Source organism: Photinus pyralis, unplaced genomic scaffold, assembly GCF_008802855.1.
Source record: "Photinus pyralis isolate 1611_PpyrPB1 unplaced genomic scaffold, Ppyr1.3 Ppyr1.4_LG3a, whole genome shotgun sequence".
NCBI classification, from domain to species: domain Eukaryota; kingdom Metazoa; phylum Arthropoda; class Insecta; order Coleoptera; family Lampyridae; genus Photinus; species Photinus pyralis.
In genome coordinates this window covers 6,657,503-6,681,738 of record NW_022170509.1, presented here as the reverse complement: position 1 = coordinate 6,681,738, position 24,236 = coordinate 6,657,503, and the positions used below count along the sequence as shown (strand labels likewise).

The window sequence follows — 24,236 nt, the reverse complement described above, 5'->3', positions numbered from 1 at the left end:
TCCACAATTTATTATGGGGATAAGGACATTTTGCTATGAGTACCTACTCATATTTGCTGGGAGTGGGGCTCAAGGTTGCTGGTGAGCATAAACTAAAAGTTTGTAATTAATTACTAATTTGTAGATAAATTCTATTCTCATATAAACTTGTACAAATATAGCAACCGAGCTCCTGTGTCACTGAAAATTCAGTTCTTGCTTGGGCGATGATAAACATAATACTGAAAGCAGAAATGGAAAATTCGGAACCGTTCGCGAGTTACACAGGCGGACAGACAGAAAGTCCAAAATCACGAACTCGCTGTAGGAGATCGTTAATAAGTGAAGGTAAATAGGGGTGGAGGGGCTAATTTTTATTTTTACTGTGCATGCTAATAGCTAAAAGTTATTTAAAACATCACTCTAAAATTTTTCACGCCGACAAATTTCAATTTTTTGGCTTTATTTAAAAATATAGGCAACGAGCCACAAGTCCAACTGACCAAAATTATTAATCAGTTATCAGTAATCGTTGTGGTTTGCTCAAATAGATTTAGTATAGCTTACTCTATTTTTTTAAAAGTGATCTTTAATTTATGTGATTAGAAATTTTCTTATAGAATGAATAGTTTAGATGAAAATTGCACTTTTATAAGAAAAAGATGATTTTTAAAACAGTTCTAACGTAAATTTCGCGTAAACCAAGCTGAATATCAATTTTTTACTTAAAATAAACCGATACAACGAAATCGAAGGATCCTCAGTATTACTATCACTTTTAACGATAATTTATTTTAATCTTACAAAATACATCAAATTCATGTCTTGGGCATTGAGATAATGCTCTTAATCTTGTTCCCAATGATCTTGGTGCATAAATAACGATTTTGAAATGTTTTGATCAAAATCCATGTGGCCTCAGAAAAATAATTTAACATTTTTGAATCACACACATGCGGTTATCAAATGTGCACGTGATGTACTCTTTCAGCATCAAGATAATGCGTTTGAAACCTTAAAACTCTAAATTCATGTATAAAGTATGACTTTGGCTACATTTTGCTCTAAAACTTTCGACCTATACCACAGAGAAGAGTTATATTGAATTGTTACACATCTAGGAGTCATAGGGAATAATGTAGCGGAAGTCCAAACTCGATACATGACCTAGGGAATGAAATATGTTGATTTCTATTATATTGAGCCCGCAGTTTTTCCTGTTCCCGATTCACTCGAAGTCCTATAACTTTTGTTCCTGTTGAACCAGCTTCCTGAAAATCAATAGCGTCCGTCTTTAATGTCCAAAGTACCCGTACACCACATTTCAACACAATCGCCCACTTTAAAAAAAAGATAGTGCGCACACGGACGGACGGACGGGCGAACGGACGGACGACAATACACAACTATAAAGGACCTGAGGATCCTTAATAATTCTTGTAGATGATAATCTAAGCTTGCATGATCTACTTTCATAATAGTGCAGGGCTTTGATGCACTCTGTCTCCGTCACATGTTCATCTTTTGCTACTTAGTAAGTACTCCCAATTAACTTCCCCCAAAAGAATAAATCCCAAGTCAATAATGATCGATTAAACTAATTACCGAATCTTAAAACAATGTGCACGTATAGGGCCAAGTACAAGTAAAACATATAAGACAACTCCTAACTTGGATCTTGCTAAGTTCAATTTTTCTTATTAATTTTGGTGCGTACAATCCAAAACAATTCGTACTTTTTCGATCAGACTTCTCAATCAAAAGTTATAGACTAGAAACCAATTTTCGAAAGAAAATTCAAAGGGCTGTACCTTTTGAACTAGTAGCCCAATCTTGGAACTGTTTGAAATTATGGATTCTACAGGCCACATTCTATAAGAAAATTTTTTTTCCGGGTCGACCTGAGACAATTTTTTTTTCGGGGCTCAAAAAAAGGCAGTGTATAACCTTCCTTTTTTACCAAAAATCGACTGCACCAAAATTTCTCGGGAAAACACTTTTTCTTATTAATTTTGGTGCGTAGAATCCAAAACAATTCGTACTTTTTCGATCAGACTTCTCAATCAAAAGTTATGGACTAGAAACAATTTCGAAAGAAAATTCAAAGGGCTGTAACTTTTGAACTAGTAGCCCAATCTTGGAACTGTTTGAAATTATGGATTCTACAGGCCACATTCTATAAGAAAATTTTTTCCGGGTCGATCTGAGACAATTTTTTTTTCGGGGCTCAAAAAAAGGCAGTGTATAACCTTCCTTTTTTACCAAAAATCGACTGCACCAAAATTTCTCGGGAAAACACTTTTTCTTATTAATTTTGGTGCGTAGAATCCAAAACAATTCGTACTTTTTCGATCAGACTTCTCAATCAAAAGTTATAGACTAGAAACCAATTTCGAAAGAAAATTCAAAGGGCTGTAACTTTTGAACTAGTAGCCCAATCTTGGAACTGTTTGAAATTATGGATTCTACAGCCACATTCTATAAGAAAATTTTTTTTCCGGGTCGATCTGAGACAATTTTTTTTCGGGCCTCAAAAAAAGGCAGTGTATAACCTTCCTTTTTTTTACCAAAAATCAGGATACACACATATTGGTTTCGAATATATAAAATTATAAGTTCAAAAATCATGATATATTTGCAACAATAAGGTATAATAATCAATATAATACAGTTTTGTAGTACTTATACTGCCATATTGTATTGGCCCAACTCTCAAAATCTCTGGAACATCACTCATGATTATGTGATGCTATAGAATTATACTAAACTGTATTATACACAAATAATAAACCCATTTCGTTAATAAACTATATTTTAATGTTTATTATCTATTTGCTCTTGGATATATTTAAATATCTAAGATGTGAGTGAGTGAGAATAATTTTGATTAGACATATTCATATTGTACAGCGTGTGTCAAGGTTTGTTTGATTTAATAATAGCTTCTCGTACTGATTTCAATATAATTTTTACTATATGATGATATGAGTGCGAGTTAATGAAATCTACCTTTGGGGGTGAAAAAGGGGTTTACAAATTGTTTGTACTTTACCCACATATACTCGTACATTTCCAAATGAAGTGACACTTACTTATAGATTAAATTCTTTAGAGCGAACGGTAACGAAGGATTAATTTCGAAATGGACGCTAATAAAGTAGGGCCATAACAGAACGGTGATCATAGCCAATGGATACACTCTGTACCTATGTTATTATAATAGATTGTATTTTGATGAATTAATTACCTATGAGGCAATTATCTCAATAACTGTTATAAATGTGTAATTGGCTCTTCGCCATATTAGGGATACATCATTTCAACTTTAAGCTTCTCCTTTTTCTTTAGACGTAAACTATGAAAATACACTCCTGAACTTTGCAAGACATCCTTTTGGCGCCTTGGACTGTTGAGAGAATCCAGTCGCAGGAATCGCACTGCAGGGGTGGGTTACGGAAAAAAAACACCAAATATATCGTCGGTTTTATTCTCAAAACATGAAAACTTGTGGTAATATCCAGAGTTTGTCATTCAGAGTGTGCCTTTATTATAATGACCTGTCAGTAAAAACAGCATTATAATTTCGAAGCAATAAGTGTCATGTCAAGTGTTCTTCGAAAATGTTGAAGAGATCGTCGTTCGAAACGTTAAGCTGTCGTTAAGAACTAAAGGCGTATAAATAAATAAACCTCCTCGTATTTTAATATTTATTTTTGCTCGTCCATGTTTAAAAATCGTCATTGCCAAACTGTAAGCAATTTAATTCGCTAACCGCAACAATACTGATGTAATAGAAGCGTTTTGTTCTTCACTTTTCCTTGTTACGCTGAATTTCGTGATGGAAACTTGTAATTTAATAATAAATTGGAGTTTTTTTTTTATTTCACTTCTATATACCACAAACTTTTGTACCTGACGGAGTTATGTAATTGATCCATAACCGCATTTTTATTTTCTATTTTCAATTGCTGATACTTAGGATTCAATAGAAATAAAATATTATCATGTGGAGACATCAATCTCATATTACAATATTCTTCCACTTATGCCGTTGAAATCAATCTATTTTTTAGCTTAATGCCCTCTCTCTATGTCTAATTAGATCGCATGTATCATATTCCAAACGTGTTTATACCGAAACCGTATAAGAAAGTTAAAACAGTGCGTGCGAGTCTGCCGTGTAAGGTATTGTAATGAGGGTGTGTAATGTGCGTTTCCACCTACTTACTGGTGAGTCAACTAGTTAATTAAATATGTGACAATTATTATTACAAAATGCGTTTAAAAATAGGAAGTACGCATGCACCTACCTGAAAATACGAGGGTCCAAAAATATTTAGAAGCAAGCACGTCGTTTTGGGGATTACAGATATTGACTTTTAGGGATCCGAACTTACTTCTTTGTCACATCACGAACTTTAGACAGGTAATTTCTTTGTTAGTTTACAAGACAGTCGTAAGTGTCTACCTGTAACAGCTTTAGGTGGGTGAGGAATTTAGTATATGATTGCAAGGTTCACTGGCAATTGAACTATACCTAGGGGTTGTTTCAGAATATAGACGAACTCTTATTGCATATTCGTCTACTTCGCATACTTGCCTTAATCTCTTTCGCTCGTCCGCCCGTTCTGCAGGAAGGATAATTAAGGTTTAACAAGCAGGGGTGACGGAAAAAAAACGAATTTTGGAGGAATTTTGACTGTAATACTGCCCTGAAGTCATTCCAAACGAATATCTGTAGAAGTTCACATTCTAAAGCTAAAGCTTCCTTCTATCTAAGGGAACTGGAATACTAAGTTTCTAGAAAGAAATTTGAGCCGAAATATGCATATACACGGTGTCCATTTTTCGAGTGCCACTATGGGGATCTCGCTTACCTGAAGAGATAGAGAGTTGGTTAAATGGGGGCAAAGTTGCGAATTTTCGTGCTGAATAATAATCTGAAAAGAAATTAAAAATATCTTTAGTAGTTTTGAAAATATCGCAAAAAAAACATTATTCAGACACTTTTTAATTTTTCGGGAAGAGTGCTTTGGAAAAACAAAACGTTCTTTTATCGTGAACAAAAGTATGACAGTTTGATCCATCTGTCTGGTTAGAGCGTTGGCAGGGAACTAGTTGAGTTAAGATTTTCATCTGAATATAATTGAACTTTCGTTTTGCAAGAAAATTATAATTCAAATTAGAACAAAATACTTAAGAAGAAATAATATTTTCGCAATAAAACTAGCACAAACGTAAATTACAACCTTTTGTTAACAACAAAAGAACGTTTTGTTTTTCCAAAGCACTCTTCGCAGAAAATTAAAATTGTAATTTTAGGAAAAATGTGTTACTGAACCACCATGTGTGATATATCGTTGTAAAGAGAAAAAAAGACGTAATCTCAAAATGTCAAAATCCAAAACGGCGCCCATAAGAAAAATTAAAGTTGCCACGTGTTTCTCCGTCATCTTAAAAGTTATTGAAAACGGGATGCCATATTCGAAATCTCCATTAAAAAGTGCCTGAATAATGTGTTAATTAGAAATGTCTAGAACGATTAGTTTACTATGAAAAAATTAAAAACGAAAATCAGAAATTTTCTTTTTTTTGCGATATTTTCAAAACTATCGAAGATATTTTAAATTTCTTTTCAGATTATTATTCAACACGAAAATTCGCAACTTTGTCCTCATTTAACCAAATGTCTATCTCTTAAGATAAGCGAGATCCCCATAGTGGCACTCGAAAAATGGACACCGTGTATGTAGAGCCAAATCCCCGTGGTCTAGCGGTCTAGCCAATCCCAGCATTTTCCATTATTTTTTTGGAGATAACATGTATAGATGTATATGGTACAAAAATACTTTATATTCAAAGCTACTATTTAGAAATAACCTTAATTTTGACTTTGCAAATGTTTCTCACTTTAAAATGGTTTGTCTGTCGAAGCCTAAAGCTCTTTCAAATGAAACTGGAATCCAATATACACGGTGTCTTAAATCGAGTGTGATAGCATGGCTATCTTTGTTATTTTTATACTTACAGATTCGGTTAAATTGGCAAAGTTGTGTAGTTTTTGATGCTGATGGATATTCCGATGCGATATTTTGAAAAAAATAATTCGTTTCGTAGATCGTTGGAAAAAAAATGAAAATCGCCATTTTTAAAAAAATCAAATATTTTAGTAACAAAGAGAGCTATCGAAGAAAGTTTCAAATAAAAGTTACAAGATTCGATGGGATAAAGTCAATGAACGGAGAAAAAATTTTTTTTAAATGGCGGTTTCCGTGATTTTGACATCACCTTCCTTAGTTTTTACGTCACTCGATAGAGAGAAAAATTACAAAACCAATCATACGAAATACTTAGTATTTCATTTGGGAATCGACCTTACATTTTTGCCTCGAAGTTTACAATGTATTTCTTATGGAAATAATTCCATCTGTCTGTCTTACTCTAGGAGACTTAATTTATGCATTTCCGGTTTCTGATGATATAAAACAAAATCCGATGTCGTTAGTTGTTCTTTTTTGAAAATGCAGCCAGCAAGTCATACAATAATGGGTATCAATTGGCCAATAACCATAACCTTCATCTTGGTATCCCTTGGTCAAACTTTCCGAAGACGAAGAGCCAGATGGGAATGGACAAATTTCCTCGATATTACCCCTAATTTTGTTATTGTCGTTGACCATGATGTTTACCACGTCATTTGTTGTCTAGTGGACGGTGAATTCCTCTTTTTAAACTTCCCATACACCAACTGGGAATGAAACATTCAGAAACATTTCATTTCCATCCAGTATCCACAGAACCCTACAGACAGATTTGCTGGTTCTCTAGTTAGTTGTGCATTTTACCCAAAACAAAAAACTAAAATTGTCTGTTTAGCTCTACTATATTTCAGTATGGAGAATACTCACCTTGTATAATTAACGCAGCTTGCTACAAATCTGTATTTGATTCGGGTATCGTTTCGGTTCTGAAAAATCAAACGCTTCCGGTACGGTTTTCGTTTTTATCCGTTGTACAGCATCGTTAGTTACTGCACCTGGGCATTGATGGGCTCTTTAAATCCGCGGGCGCTAGACAGTTGCCTTTTTTGTTCAGTCCGTCACTGCACGTTTGCGGGAATAGTCACATACAGGTTAATTCAAATTCGAGGGCCACCATGGGGATCTCAGAAACTGTATAAAGAGATAGGTAGGTAGTTTAAATTTGGCAAAGTTGCGTATTTTGACACTTAACAAAATGTCGTTTTGAAACAAAAAATTTCAACTACTTTTGGACGAAAAAAACGAAATTTTGCAAAATCGTTTTTATTCTTTATCGAAGTTATTTAAAAAGATATTTCGAAATAAATGACGTTATTTTCATTATTTTTCTGTACAAGATGCTAGTAATTTTAAATTTGACGTTTCGTCTCCTGCTAACAAACATTCGTCAACTTTGTTTTTTTCTTATGGAAATCATTTTACTTTTTGTGTCATTTAAGCATTTTTTTCTGATTTAAAAATGGAAACATCATTATGTTTTAAATATTGGTAAAATATCATCTTTTTTGCCTGGTAAACATTGACTTGTGTAGTGCATGTTCGTAGTTTCTTGCCTTTTTACGAATTAATAGCGCCATTTTTATCAAAAATAGTGATATTTACAAATACAAATAACTTCCGAAAGTAGTCGGATTTTTTTCAGTTTCAAAACTGCATTTTGTTAAGCATCAAAATACGCAACTTTGCCAAATTTAAACGATCTATCTATCTCTTACAGTTTCAGAGATCTTCGTGGTGGCCCTAGAATTTGGATCAGTCTGTATACTTCTTACATGCTTATGTCTTGTGCGTTTGAGGAAATCATGTTCCCGTTGTGAATTTAGTTGCGGGGATCTTTGCAAGCGAATTTGATTTATCATTTATGTATAGCAATTCAGTCATACTGACAGTAGGTGTAGGGGTAGGTACTGAAGTTTCTCAAATTCTGTTTAAGCGTCCTTATTTAAGGATGTCAGTGCAGTGTGTACCGATTTTAGTCTCTGGAATTAACAGTCTATGGGATATTATTTTCTGTTAGCTGCGCTCTGTGTCGGTTGGGTCAGGGTGAACATTTTTTTACGGTTTTTTTATTTGTAGAATCTTGAGCTCAAATCGGCGAATTCGTCTTATAAGGATAGCAGTAAGCAGCAATAGTGCTTGATGTCACTGCAGCTTGGGAGTGCTTCTTTTTGGACAAAGATTTATTGGTATTTGTCGTACCTCTAAAATGATGTGATCTGTCTTTACAAGCTGTTGATGTAGAATTCAGTTTCTTGCAAAACTGTTTTTGTTTGTGTGGTTAATCTGATGAACTTGACGTTAACCTCGTTGTTGGATATTGGATTGTGACTTCTTTGTTTGTCATATGCGTTTCTGTTCCATACATCTAACCGTGTATATGCATTTGTTTTGAGTGGGTTTGGCCTGCTCTAAGTATACTTGAGTTTGTGTTTAATCTACTAAGCCCAAACCTTTCCCCAACTAACGAATGTGAAAGAGATAAAGTGACTATGGTCCGTAGCTGAATCACACAAGGAGTGAAAACGTCCATGAAACTTCAAATTTGGGTTCGTTGGTCTAAAGTTTGTGATGTATAATTTGCATTCCAGCCCTCTCCGATGGTTATTTGGTGCATGTAAAACAATAATCAGGCACAAATGCGCTCGCAAAAAATACCCATGAAATGAAAGTACTGAGTATTCTTTTGAGATTATGAACAAACCTAGCACCAATGCAACATTTTAGAAAGCAGACTTAAAATGCATCCCAATACTTACCGTTTTGTTTCCAGATTAATGACTAATAACAGTGGTGCAACATAGGATATGATGGAGGTCGAGCAGTTTTCCAGGGCACGCTACTCCTGCATGCAAAAATTAAGCTTTGGAATGGGTCACATTTACAATGATCTATGTGCAGCGGTGTGGTTTTCTTACACCTTATTTTACTTGCAAGTTGTGTTGCAAGTGGAATCCTCAACGGCCGGAACACTCATCATGTTGGGTTTGTAGTGAGACAAATTATGTCGTAAGGCAACAAAATATGAGTGTACTAAACCATAATAAAAAACAGTAACTGGAATGCCGTCAAAATTTTTCATCTTCTTGTTTGAATAAGTGGAGTAGATTTGTGGTCAAAATAAATCAGATAATATTTTCTACTTAGTTACACTGTCAAACACAAATTTATCTTGAACTACATCATATTCAATTTAAAGAAAAAGAGTTTACGAAAAAAATACACCTTCAAGGCTGTGGTTCGTTACGGTCATTAATAACGGCCGAAAAAAACCATTAAACCCCTGTAGATTAATTATACAGCGTTTGCTTTTCCGTATATTAAATTCAATGCGATTGCATTTCTAATTACGTATTTATTTCTATAGAAGAATCCATTTTTTGCGCTCCGCTTCCTGATTATGCAAAACATTTTTTTAATCAACGCACGAGGACAGTGCGGTTCATGCCAAGTTTGAAATAAATATATAATGTATCAGTATTTTGCATAATTATTTGGGAATTTGGAAGTAATTAGCATAAAATGAGTACGGGGAAAGTTATTTTTCTTCACACAGGAGCATATAGAACAAATAGATTTCTATCCATTTTCGAAATTACATCATATTTTATTTATTCGCAAAGGTTATAATGATTTATTAATATTGCCCCAAACGTTAAGATTAAAACACTGATATGATATTCTGTTTATGGAAAAGAAAATAAACGTTAAGGTGAAATATGGAGGTGGCGAAAAATGATGCCATCTCTTAGGTTTTAGCTAACATCAATGTGTAGGAGGATCGACATTTTATACAAATATATAAAAAGTAAGCTGATCGATTTGCCGAAAGCGTAAAACACTGCTACTATAATGCTACCAAAAGCAAATTCTTATACGAGTCATCGAGCAAGTTAAAATATTGCGTAACTACAATTTTTGAGACATTTGGTGACACCTACATACATTTAACCGTAAGAAAAATTGAGGGGGGCAGAAATTTTGTTCATCAGGTTTGTAGAGGGAACGGAAAAGATATCCAAGCTATGTGTAATTTTACCACTGAGTAATAAATCCTTCACTCAACGATTTTACTATATTTGCACCATATGTTCAGCCCGCAAACTGCAGTGAATTGACACTTGAAAATGACAACGAATCTCAAATATTTAAAAAAATCAATCTTAAGTAATGAAGAAAGAGAAAACAAAGCAACAATAAAGAAGTATACATTGCAGATAAACCGCATTTTTTAAACCGAAGTAGCTTAGTGAATAGTTGGCTTATAGGATAGTAGCATGCATGTTATATTTATCAATGTTCACCTTATTGATAGATTATGGGAAGGGGGATCTTTACACATAAATATTTAAAGACCGCCTGGCATACCTATATTTAAAATCTACGCTATACGTATAATGCAAGAAGAATCAAGAATTCAAGACCTTAGAGAAGTTCTTAGAAATATTACATTTTCCCTTTCCTTTTCCCTTAAGTTTTCGCATCGCCAGTAGCTGAGTCTCGTCTAGAAGATCTTTTCACCCCTCCTCTGACACTCCGTTCTGCGTATATGTGCAGTTTTGACATGATCAGTAGACATATTTTGTTCAGGCGTTCTTCTTACCCTCTTCCGATATTAGAGATTTTAAGACATTCGCTTCGACGTCACCAATAGATATGTCTCGTCCAGACGATTCATTTACTCCCCTCCGACAAACCCTTTTCGAGTATTCGGTCTTAAAGTTTTGCCATTACCAATGAATGCATTTCTTCCAGACGTCTCAATCGCCGGTTGTGGGTAAGGGGTCGAGGAGGAGGACTATGATTGGTAGCATTTGATTCCTTTCGTTGGGACCTTTCATTAGAGTACCGTGAAAGATGAAATCAAATTCTACCCCACCCCCCTCCCTTTCCTACACCCATCGCCCACTAATCTAGAAAAGGAGTCACGCATCAAAGTTATATTTTGTAGAAACCAATTCGTTACGATGGTACCCTTCATTAGAATACCATGAAGGGTAAAACGCGTGTTCCCCTCTCCTTCCCCACTGTCGAAAGTTTTACTTGGCACAACTAACGGCATGCGAAGGCAAAATCTGACATTAATTGGTTGTCGCATGCATAAGTTTTGCACGCTTCTTATTCCCCTAAAAGTAGTTCAAAACCGCAGAGGTGGGTCTGGACGGACAGTCAGACGGTCAGACGGACGGACGAACGGACAAACAAAACGCATACAATAGCACATTTTTTTTTATGTTTAAAAAATGCGCTAAAAAAAAACAGTTTCACAGAAGACGGGAATTAGCTAAAACTCCAGGGGTAGTCATGCATTTTCTATTAGGTGTGAACTGCACTATTAGTCAAGGCCACTTTCCAGTAAATGCTCTCCTTGATATGCAAGAAGCATTTCGTGTAACGATTGAGTTATAAGTGGTTTCCCTTGATTTCAACCCGGCTGAATACGATTCTGCCTGTTGTCAAGTCTGAAAATGGACGGACGGGAGATATTCAAGATGGTTTCCAATACGGCGGTGTTTGGACCACCCTGGTGTATTTTCCGTCCAAAATTCCTGACTTTTACAGTTCCAAAGTCTGGACATACGTTTTTGGGGTTAAAGAACACGATGGAAAGGTCAAAAATGAGGCCGGAAGTGAAAATCAGCATTTGGTGATATTTGTGCCAAAATGGTGCTAAACATTCCGATTTTTCTATCTTTATAGAATGCTATGAATTTCTTCTCTTTACCACCCGCACAAGAGTAAGGGAGCATTGGGGTAAAAAATGGCCTTTGTTTGCCTTTGCATTGTCTAGGATCCCTGACAGGGTTAATCCGGCACTGCTTCAATGAAGTATTTGAATGGTACAGATTTACTGGCATTGGGTAGCTTAGGCACCAAACTTTATGGGTATAAAAGCATGGAGTCTAGCAGTTACACGCCTGGAATACTGAAAATAGTGACTACCGAGCTCCACCACCACGATCAGGTGTATCCCTTGCCACCCTTGGGAGTCGCTCTCGGAATAATCGCTTTCGCAAAATGACCCCGGATTGTCGGAATTTTTATTCCGAAATAAAATTCGCTTCCGCCGGAATGCTCCCTGTCCATAGACTAGTTCCATAGGAATTTCACATTCAGCTCTGAATTCTATTTAGTAAATTCTGGACTGTAATTACCTAACTTTTTCAAAAGTTGTGGTAAAATTTCGGCTTTGAACTCGACATTTTATCCCTCCAATTTTGAGTCACCTTCGAAATTTACCGCAAAATTGCCGTTTATAAGTAACTCGAAATATAACTCTCAATTTTAATGTCGAAATTTAAGAAGATGTAAATGTAAGCGTATAGGACTTTGGGAATATTTGTATTATTATCAATTTGGATAAAAAATTTACTACCAGATTGAATCGTTATGGAAGCGGTGGAGATGGAAATGTCTATCCAAAATGCTTTCCGCCTTTGATCAACTGGCAATTAGTACAACCATTGACAAGTAACAGTAGGTGGGTCTTTGCTTTTACACCTCATCAATATACAATAATAGAGATTTGTAATTGAAATTTGCCATTTACCAATGAGTGGAATAATAAATTTAAACAATTGTAGGATTATACAGCCGCGCCATCTTTTTCGCATTAGCAACTTTCACGGATTTTTTCACTTGCCCCTTATTGCGGCAATACAGCATAAACAATGATAATGTTGCTTAAATCTGTGACAGTAACGAGGCTGTCTAGATGAACACCTGCGCAATTAATATTAATATAAAACAAGTATTTCTTACAAAACAAGGCCAATGTAAATTTAACTGTCGGATTATATTTGCAAGTTTAGTTAGACACACACCATGAGAGCTACGTAATTATTTCGTGTAGGTACGTCATGGGATTCCTTCGGGCTATTTTACCAAATCCAAACAAATTTCATTTAAAGTCATCGGCTGTATAATGCAAAATACTTGCTTAACCGACCAATTGATAAAAGATTCTCCGTAAACCCGTATAGAAAGTTTTTTTTATTTTATAAACAAATTTACGGCATAAATTAACGGCAATAGGCAAAAAGTTAAATCATCTAAATGACAACTTGGACGCTGCTAGCACATCCACGATTATTTAATGCCGCTTAGAATTCGCATTTTTAATTTTTCAGTTTAATAAAGTAACGTGGATAAACAATAAATAAATATATTATTCATTCATTAAATCTACAAACTTTACAACTAAGGAATAATCTATGCAGCTTATATGTTAATTTAAGTGGTTATGCAGGTTTAATAATTGTAAGATGCCGATATTTGCTTTAAAATTCAATAAACGGGTCGACGTAGTGGATATGCCGGTTTTATATTTAGTTTTTTTTAAGAGTTTACGTTTTTTTTTAAAATGTGTTTATCTTTCAGGTCAAGTGGTAGACGCGGTGGCGACACCAATCGTCGGATGGGCCATAGACAAAACCGGTGTGCTCAAAGTTTGGCATTTTGCAGGTAATACAATCGCTCTTCATCACCTTACTCCAAGAAAACTCGACATCGTTTATTGCAAGATTTTGATTTAATGGTTTCTTCGGTTCCAGTTTTTTAAATTGCGACTACTGCAGTTGTACCTACCGCTTCTTGACATTTGCAAATATCCACACACTCAAAGATCTTATGAGAATTTGCAGATTTACGTCAAGGAACATTTATCCATTAACGTGTAGGAGTGTAAAAGCTCGCAATCGTAATTTGTCCACATTTATAAACAAAGTGCTACTCAGCAAAGTCCATAAACCTTATACCGCACTCTATGCAGTGCCACAAATTGAAAAGAAAGATACATCTCATATAAAGTGAAATTGCGATAAAGAAAATCGTTAGCAAAGTCAGACACTATTTACGTTCATTTTTGTGCCGCTAAGGTTAAAATTAATTAAAGTAAACAGTTTACCATCTTTACATCTTATTAAACCTAAAATTCAAGAACAAACCATTAAAAGCGAACTTATGCTAGTGCTCGTTTATTTTGCTAAGACAAAATTTGTACTGATCAGGAAAATTAACAATCGAAACTTGTATTCCAACATTGATCACCACCAAAATTCCGATCCAAAGAGCTGGAGTGTATTTCAATTCAAATAGTCGGGTTTTAAGAATGCATCCCGGAAATCACCTGGTACTGGTAACCACCCCAATGTGTTCAGTGAACCCCGTTAGCTGTAAGAACTTCAGGTTTCCACATAAAGGAAAGAATTTCGCCCAGAAAAGGTTCGTTATAAAATTCAAAATTGTTTGACTTTGGTAAATTTAAATCGACAGCTTTACGATCCACTTATAGACCTTTTATCCTATTACTATTACCACATAAACTGTAACTGAGAGATCATAAAGTTGTTGAAAATCGTAAATTATTGTTGTATCCTTTGGTGATTTTATCAATAGGTACCCCTGAATTTGTGACTAGTCTGTTCTTATTCTTATTTTACGAAATCGAATTTAAAGTTCATAATAAGGGAACAAAATTCCCAACTTATTTGTCTCCCACATGCGTATAAAGTCCAGCTCACACAATAATTAAAGTCTGCTGACCATCAATAACGAAGGAGATACGCCGAATGGGTCCTTGAGCAACAGGCCGTAAATGTTGATTTTTCGAACAAAACTTTCTTCAGCGATGAAAACGCTCAAACGATTAAAGAAGAGGCCGTTGCATCCACAATAAGTGACTGTATGGTGCGCATTATGGGCTGGTGGCGTCATGGACCCATATTTTTTTGAAAACGACGGAAGGAGGACCATTATCGTCAAAGCAGACTTTTTTTGATCCGCGATTGAAGGTATGGACGTGGACGACATGTGGGTTCAGCAAGACGGCGCAAAAGACACACAATACGAGCAATTTTGACTCTATTGCGCGAGAAGTTAATTGATGGCCACCGACATCATGCGATTTGACGCCGTTGGACTCTTTTTGTGGGGCTACGCAAAAGATCCTGTTTATGCAGACAATCTACTAACATTAGAGCATTTGAAAACCAATATTTCTCGAGTTATGGCTGAGGTACCACCCGAAATGTGTCAATTTCGTATGTATTTTTTTACGCTTTGATTTTGAAACCACAAAATGGATAACCCACACGACACGATCCTTTAAAAGCTAAATGTGACTTAATCCCGAATTAAAAAAATGCAACAAAAATATAGTCATTAAAAAAATTCATGTTGGTTGGAATGGGAGCCAAATTTTATTGGATAAAAGATGTTGGAAATCAATTTTTTTTAATTAGCTAGATATCTAAAAAGACGTACAGAAATTTATCTGTTATATGCGTTCGCTTGCCCCACGTACTGGGCGAACACAAAAGGCACAGTGAAATTGTTTTATAGAAAGAACCAACTGTGTCCGTTAGTCCTGGAGCAAAAAGTTTATAGTTGGACTGAAATTCAAGGATTCAAACAAAAATGATTTTGGATGCGTGGTTATTAATGATGCAAAATATACTGAGCAAGTTTCTTATAGAATGTGGCTTGTAGAATCCATAATTTCAAACAGTTCCAAGATTGGGCTACTAGTTCAAAAGTTACAGCCCTTTGAATTTTCTTTCGAAATTGGTTTCTAGTCTATAACTTTAGATTGGGAAGTCTAATCGAAAAAGTACGAATTGTTTTGGATTCTACGCACCAAAATTAATAAGAAAAAGTGTTTTCCCGAGAAATTTTGGTGCAGTCGATTTTTGGTAAAACAGGAAGGTTATACACTGCCTTTTTTTGAGCCCCGAAAAAAAAATTGTCTCAGATCGACCCGGAAAAAAAATTTTCTTATGGAATGTGGCCTGTAGAATCCATAATTTCAAACAGTTCCAAGATTGGGCTACTAGTTCAAAAGTTGCAGCCCTTTGAATTTTCTTTCGAAATTGGTTTCTAGTCTATAACTTTTGATTGAGAAGTCCGATCGAAAAAGTACCAATTGTTTTGGATTCTGAGCACGAACGACACAATGTTGTTTTGGGCTTTGCAGATCAAATCCAATCCAACTTTAATGTGTTGTCAATGTTCACGATATAGTTTAGTTAAAAAATATGACTTTTTTAACGATTGTCTACTGCGTTTCGACCGATTGGAAACAGTCGCATTATGGATGAGCAGATTAGAATGTTATTCTTCATGCCGCTTTTAATTAATAAACCATTCTAATAAGATTATATGTTGTGAAATATTCGTTTCATAAATTAACTTGTAGGAAGTTCTTTGATATCAGTGGGAATATCGTTATAAATTTTTGCGATATGATATAATATGAAAATGATCGTTGAAAAAATGATATTTATCTTCAAAAGGAGGCCATTTGGATGATTGGATTATGATAAAAAAAAGGAAACTTGCAAGTCTTTTTGCCATGTTAACCACGTAGCATTAATAAGTTTATGGGAAATTCTTTTGAACTTTTTCAGTTTTCAAAAGTTAACGAGGATTTTTACTCTTTCGATTGTCTTCCCTTACACCTAAAGTTACCGTGAACCTTTTAGACCGTTTAACTTCCTACAACTTGTGTGTATGTAAAACGCTTCAAAGAGAAGTCAATTGTTCTACATTCATTAAAAATATGATTGCTTATCCATATTCAGTGGATCAGTGCTATGTACGTTATGGTGATTTGGCGAGGGAATTAGAGTAAAAATATAGCCATAAGCTTGAATTAAGACGAAAATAAAAAGCCTGATCCACAACAATTTGACTGATCGAACTCAAATTTCCAATTGAATTTGATATTTTCCCACCAAAACACGTTCTTTCATATTGATGAGTTTTTGGTCATTTCACTTTCACTTTTCATGTACTTAGATAATTAAATTCCTTGGACGTGAACGTCATGTCAAAGTAGCATAAGTAGATATGGAAGGTTTTGAGTTGTTGACTTGTTTCCTTCGCAATTTGGCGATTGCAACCTTTGTAATGGAAGTACTAATTGCATCAATAATTATGCAATGAACAGTGCGGTACCTATTTACCTACCTTCGCAGGAGAAAATGCCTAGTTCAATCTAAATACAATTCATTCTTCGAATATGGCGAGGTGTAGGTATTGTTTCTACAGGTGTGTGATACTGTTTAATATAATTAAGGTCATCTAAAACAGTCTCACAATGGCATAATATCTACGTCGGCGGTATATTAAATTATTTTTTTAGTTCTTACATATACACATAATGTAATAAAAAAGTTGTTAATTTTACAACGTTTCTTTTTTTGGAGTACTTATTATAGTGTAATCAAATCTAGTGCATCGAAAGTTGCGTGGTGGTACTGTCCCTGAAAAGTGACTAGATCCTACGCACTTGCATAGAAAAATAAACTATATTATTTATATAGTATTTCTTCAATTTACTTACCTACATAATCTATTTTTCTAGGAACAACCGCAGTGGGCGTTGGTTTCTCTTTAATCTTTTCCATTGTACCGAACACAAACTCTTGGTGGTCAATATTGTGGTATAGCGGTTTGATAATACTTTTTCAAGTTGGTTGGGCCACCGTACAGATATCGCATTTGGCAATAATACCCTGCATTTCTCAAGATCATACACACAGCGCTGATCTTACAACTATAAGGTAAAAAAACCGTCAAATAAATAAAAGGGAACAATTCGTTTTAGGTACGCGGCATCCGTCTGTTGTGGCATCACAGTATATTTGATCACTTGGATGGTTCTCAAAACTACTCAATATGTAGATAAATTTGGTCCTGACGACTTTTATAAATTTCGTGTAAGCTAATATGGTAATCTAGTTACAAGCTTGACTAATTGTATTTATTACAGGAAATAGCTTTCATTCTAAGCTTCATTGGAATTTTTTCATCTCTGCTGTTCTACTGTGGATTACACGCTGTTAACTACAGATATGAGAATCTTTCGGAAAGCAATGGGCTATTACGACCACAGTCTAGCTTGTTAAAGACTTCCATTATTTACCAAGTTTCATTGTTGTAAGTTCACGAATATTAAACTCTGTTGTTTTTGAAGCATCCAGAACTCAGAAGACTCTTTTGACACCACCAAATTACTAAAATGTCTTTTCCTAATGTATCTTTCAGGTATATGGCTTCAAGACTGTTTACAACATTAAATCTTATTTACATACCGCTATTTTTGGAAGAGAGGGAGTTAAAGTTTATGCCAAAGGGTGATGGTATCCGGCAATCTATTGCGATTGTACCCCTAGTCTCTTTTTTATCTTCATTTGCGATGTCGATTATTCTGAAATGGCGTCCGAAACAGATGAACGACAAGGTATAGTATAGCACTACGGTATTTGTCATACGTTAAACGTTTTAGATGATTTATATCGTTGGCTCGATTTTCTCTCTAATTGCGTGTGCATGGATAGCGCTAGCGATTAATTCAGATTTGGGCCGTCAAATCTACGGTATCGCCTGCTTCATTGGTAAGATGCGCAATAGTCCAGCTTCGCCAGAAATTAGCTCCAAAGCTAAGGTCCGTAGTCAGGATAAAGTAGCAGAGACGGCAAACTGTTTTATAGACAAAAGCATTGACTACTAAGTACCCTCTTTTTGGGTTCTTTCTTTTTCAAAAGCTAGAAATGACAAATTGGACAACCTTTGATGTGTCATTTCTATCTTTTTAGGTCTATTTATCCTCGCCAAGGCAGAAAAATAAACAATACTATTGCATAGATGGGGCCCAGCCCCTCCTGGCTACGGGCCTGTAGACCAATCTCCAAGTCAGTTTTTGTAACTGGTTCAAAAATATCGTTTACTTTTTAAATGGGCAATTTTGATCGGCTATTCATGCGTTTAATAGCAGAGCAATGTGGTGTTGGCGTAGGAGTTTTAACAAAGCACATAACCTTCCAGTTTGACAAGGGTGTAAATTAAATGTTTTAAGCAGCAAAGCATTTAGCAAAATATCTCTAGAAATAAAAAAAGTTACCCTTACCGCGTAAACATATTTTTGTAATATTTCTGGTCTTTTATTGGACAAAAGGAGCAAGCAATCGCCAAGATTTTTATGGCATTCACATACCTATGTCCTTGGAAATCCATCGATATTTTCAAAAATCAGTAAAATTTGTATATTTTCCTTCGTTATCGGGAAAATGCGGCTAAATTTCCGGAAATTTGTCATGTAAGCTCGTTTCAGTTAAAATGTCTTCAATTTTATACGATTTTTGGTTATACTGGGGGTTGACTGATTTTTTAAATTTTTTTAATCTGTGTAAAATTTGGACTAAATTGAATGTAAGTGAACATATGACTGAACCGAAAGGCTTTCGAGAACGGGTCATTTTAGATACAGGGAGATAATTAAAAATTTACCCTTCTTGTTCAGGATAGAATCCATTGAAGTTATTGAATATAAGACTAAACCGGATGGTTTTTGAAGTAATTAAAAATGTTAAGGTGACTGCACATATTTTCGTTTCGTTACCCTTTCTTCAAAAACCGCCCAATTTAGATATTAATGGTATAGCTTTACAGGTCTAGAAAGCCCTGGGCTTGGGTTATCTCCCTCCACCTACTCCTGTCCAATGCTCGGTCCAATGGCTGCTTCTTCCCAATTGCGGATCTCGATTTCTTTTAAGTTTGCTACAAATGCATCTATCTACTTCCTTTTCGGTCTCTCTTTTCTCTTCTTCTGCGTGATTTGTCTGGTTGCTCTTTCTTCTCCTAGCCTCCGTATGTGGCATTTCTATTACTTAACTTGTACAACTTTTGGTGCAAAGTTGGTACTTCTTCTGTAACTTTTTGTCCCGGTAGCAACCTTTCCTGTATCCTTAAGAACATTTGCAGCTGTATGTTTGAACTTATTCCAAAATTTAATGAGACACACACAACATTCAAGCGCCGATTCAATTGCACTTTCTGGAGACCTCCATTTTCCATTTCCTTTGTTTACTTTTCTTCTCGAACCTCTTTCGCGAATTACTACACTAGTGACTAGAAGCAAAAACCGAAAAACCTACTAAGAAATGTATTTTAGTGTTTTCGCGTAGGTATACACAACCTTTACACATGCACCTACAGAAAAAACATGATAAATTCCCCTAAACTAAAATGTCTACCAATGTTAAGTATTCCTTTAAAATATCTCAAAGTGCCTGCAAAAACCAGAAAATACCTTGACATACTGCACATACCTCGTGGTCCTCGCCTACTATTTCAACGCGCGAGTGTTCCCATTATATAATCTAGGAGACCCAGTACTACTCGTATATCGTGTCATGAGTATTACAATATGCCATACATTGTTCCCATTTATGTCTGGGTAAATTTTCATACGCAGAGTGGAGACCAGAGGGTGGCCATGCGCCTACCTAAACCCACCCTTTTTGGCTACGTGACCTAGTTTAGGCGGACCAGGAATAAAAATTGAATTGGGGTTTCGGAGGAATTTCAAATAAATGGCCTAAATTGTCAGTGTACCGACTAATTTTATTTGATTTTGATTCGGTAGGGCTTGGAAGCTCATCCACGATGATATCGAGTTTGTGCTTGACTGCAGAAGTTGCAAAATCTCATGGTTTCGGAGGATCTGTTTACAGTACTGTCACGTTTACCGATAAATTGGTATCTGGAGGCATCGTCGTTATTACTCAGCATTTGTAATTTATCCATTTGACGAGGAGTAGAATAACACTGATTCTCTATTTACAGAAGCCCAAAATCGATTGAGATGTCGTCGAATTTTTATGGACATGTTTTGGCTTACGTTTGCGGGAGTACTGCAGTCATAGGTTTAATTACAGTAACCACATTGTACTATCCACGACAATAGAATGTCGAAGTACTTCGATCTGGTGCTCTGTGAATTTATTTGAAAACTCATACGTTTTGTATAAATGTGTGTACCTACCTGCTAAAAAATAAAATTTCCTAATTTTCTAGATTGAAAACGTAAGGAAAGCTGCTTAAAAAAGAAATGTTATTTATGTTATATTATAATATCTGTATAATATAATAGTGCAGCTTTCAATGGAACAGAGAAAAATGAGTAAATGCGAGATTTTACCGAACGAAATTATTCTAGACCAAGCAAAATTTCATTTTTCAATGCATCAAAAGCAATGACAGGTATGTAAAGGAATGGACCATAGCCGCGCATCAACTTCTTCCATATCAATGATCCTCACATTTTGGTTGGCTTAACTCCATTTCATTTCCAATTGGTGTAAGATCCAAGTTTATTGATATTATTTAACAACAAACATGGAAAAGGGGACTAATAGGTAAATATGGAGTTGTCCAAAGATTCAGAAAGCTTCTGAAACTTTGGTTAGGCTCTTAATATTAGCATGACAATTCATCCAATTCCAAAATGAGCAAACGTAAATGATTTCGCATTCCTGCCATTTATAATTTCGTGGATTCTCTTGCGCAAATCTTTGCTGTTGTAAGTAGGTATTTTTAAAATTAACAACTGCATTTCGCAAATTGAGGATATTATCAAACTAAATTTTTAATTCGCTAATTTACCTCCTCCCCCTTGAATTTTTGTGTTGGAGTTGAGAACTGCAACAGCGAATTAAAGCCAGTTTGGGTAGTGCATGCTCGTCCTCAACTTTTTCAATGGTTAGAAACATTTAGATATCAACCCCCTTCGGCTTTATATTGTTTGATGATTCCGAACAACTTGCTACAATTTTCGCTTTTACCAGAGGGTATAGTTAGCGTTCTTGACATAAAATGCTCCATGAAACAATTAACTAAGACCCCAATAAAAATAATTATTATGTGGACTGGGGTCTTAGTTAATTCAAGCTACTCTCTGCAAGTTCTTCTTATATTCCACTCTCTGAGGTGCACCACAACAACATTTTAAAGTACTCCTTTCTCGAAAATAAATTACCATACAGTTTTTTTTTAAATTGCAGCTGATAATTAAAAGTAACAAAATATACAATCCACACGAGGTGTATTTCAGCACTTTTCTTATAGAATGTGGCCTGTAGAATCCATAATTTCAAACAGTTCCAAGATTGGGCTACTAGTTCAAAAGTTACAGCCTTTTGAATTTTTTTTCGAATTTGGTTTCTAGTCTATAACTTTTGATTGAGAAGTCTAATCGAAAAAGTACGAATTGTTTTGGATTCTACGCACCAAAATTAATAAGAAAAAGTCTTTTCCCGAGAAATTTTGGTGCAGTCGATTTTTGGTAAAAAAGGAAGGTTATACACTGCCTTTTTTTGAGGCCCGAAAAAGATATTGTCCTCAGATCGGACGCAGCGAAAGAAAAAATTTCTTATGAGAATGTGGCGTGTAGAATCATAATTTGCAAAACAGTTCCAAGAATTGGGCTACTAGGTTCCAAAAGTTTTACAGCCGCTGTTGGAATTTTTTTTCGGAAATTAAGGTTCTGGCTAGTCTATAACTTTTGAATTGAGAAGTCTGATCGAGAAAAGTAACGAATCTGAAATATTGGATTCTACGCACACCAAACTTAATAAGAAAAGGTTGGTTCTTCCCTGAGAAATTTATGGTGTAGTATCGATTTTTGGTAAAAAGGAAGGTTTATACACTGGCCTTTTTTTTGAGCCCGCGAATAAAAAATTGGGGTCTCAAGATCGACCGCGGAAAAAAAAAATGTTTCTTAATAGAATGTGGCCTGTAGAATCGCATAATTTCAAAGAGTTACGCAAGATTGGGCTAGGTAGTTCAACAAGTTACCAGTCCCTTTGAAATTTTTTTCCGAAATTGGTTTTGCTATCTATAACTTTTTGATTGAGAGGTCTGATCGAAAAAGTAACGAATTGATATTGGAATTCCACAGCAAGCGACAAGATTTTTTGGTGTAGGTCCCCGAATTTCGGTAAAAAAGAGGAAGGTTATACACAGGGGTGGACTGGGTACTTACGGGCCATTAAAGTATTAGTGTAGTAATAAAGGTGGCACGGGGGGGTTAGCTCTGAGGTGCACCACAAAAACATTTTAAAGTACTCCTTTCTCGAAAATCAATTACCATACAGTTTTTTTTAAATTGCAGCTGATAATTCAAAGTAACAAAATATACAATTCACACGAGGTGCGTCGCCTATCATTGTATTTCACCACTTCAAACACTTCAATTAAAACAGAATTTTTTAACAACCCCAATTAGAGAAACGTGTTAATAATTTATTAATAGTGCAAGAAACTAAATACAGCACATACTTATAAATTTCCAACGGGCCATTATGACGTACAGGCAAGGTGTCTACCGCCACCCGCCCCCCCCCCCCCCCCCGTGCCACTCCGCCCCTGTCCCTAACCCCCTACACGATATTTCGTTAAATTGGTCAATTTCTTCTTATGTAGGGGTTTGAAAAACAGCATTCCACCAGAACATGGTAAGTGTAAGTTACGAAAATATATGCTTATGGAGTGTACCCTTGACTCTTGAGGTAGCTAAAGATACAATAAATATTCAGTGTATGGGCTGTGGAAAGACAGTACTTCCAGCTCTCCAGGAAATGGTTAGGACATCAGGAGTAATTAATTAATTTATTATTTATTTAATAATCTAGAAGAAGAATTGCAGTGGTAGCAGCTGATTCTCCACTTTTGTCTATCCCGGGCTTGCTGTTTCTTTTGGTGGTAACTTTTCCTTCCCATTATATTTGTAAGTAGTCCAGTTTTGGGTTTTCCCTCCTGCTATTGATCTTTCCTTCGATTATCATCAAACAGTCTCGCTTCAAAATATGGCCCATCCACATTCCTTTCCGGCTTCGCATTGATCTTATAAAAATCTTCTTCCCTCACCCACTCTTCTTATAACATCATTCTTCACTCTTTCTGTCCACTGTAGGTACTTTTGTTTCATTGTCCGCCATAGCCACATTTCAAAGCTTTCTATAAGTACCTTTCTTCTTGCTTATTCATACTCCACGTTTCTGATCCATATGTGACAACACTCCGAATGCGATTTTTCCTTGATATATTCTACTCTTTATTGGGTAGGTACGACTGGGCAAAGATATGCAGTATTATCTTTGGATTGGTCGAGGGCGTCTACACATCTAATGCCGGATTAATGCCCTGAGAGCACGGACCTCTTTTTTTAAGAGGTCCGTGCCTGAGAGGCTCTAAAGCAATGAGAATTTTTGAGGTCAAAACCCACAACTTTAAATGATGAGTGTCTCAGGGGCCGAGATTTCTAAGGAACAGACAGACAGCCGACACACAGACAGACAGACAGACAGACGACGGAAAATTTAGCATATAAGCAATAAGCAAAGATATAAGCGTGAATGCGCGCGCGTGGAAGGTCTG

At 35.6% G+C, this 24,236-nt stretch overlaps 1 protein-coding gene across 5 annotated transcripts in view; it reads left to right on the top strand.

The window, feature by feature from the left end:
• LOC116165987 (major facilitator superfamily domain-containing protein 12-like) overlaps positions 1-20,875 on the top strand; it is a 67,792-nt gene extending 46,917 nt beyond the window's left edge. The window contains exons 1-11 of one of the 5 annotated variants that reach the window (XM_031480785.1): positions 8,359-8,566; positions 8,609-8,695; positions 8,791-9,002; positions 13,398-13,481; positions 17,383-17,581; positions 17,626-17,737; positions 17,791-17,957; positions 18,066-18,261; positions 18,307-18,415; positions 20,446-20,593; positions 20,646-20,875. In XM_031480785.1, the coding sequence (XP_031336645.1) occupies positions 8,825-9,002; positions 13,398-13,481; positions 17,383-17,581; positions 17,626-17,737; positions 17,791-17,957; positions 18,066-18,261; positions 18,307-18,415; positions 20,446-20,593; positions 20,646-20,766 (1,314 nt within the window). In that variant the 5' untranslated portion in view covers positions 8,359-8,566; positions 8,609-8,695; positions 8,791-8,824 and the 3' untranslated portion in view covers positions 20,767-20,875. Of the gene's footprint in view, positions 1-4,113; positions 4,210-8,358; positions 8,567-8,608; positions 8,696-8,789; positions 9,003-13,397; positions 13,482-17,382; positions 17,582-17,625; positions 17,738-17,790; positions 17,958-18,065; positions 18,262-18,306; positions 18,416-20,445; positions 20,594-20,645 lie in introns of those variants that run through there. The other 4 variants (XM_031480787.1, XM_031480788.1, XM_031480786.1 and 1 more) reach the window with 4 other exon arrangements.
• The last annotated feature ends 3,361 nt before the right edge of the window (positions 20,876-24,236 follow it).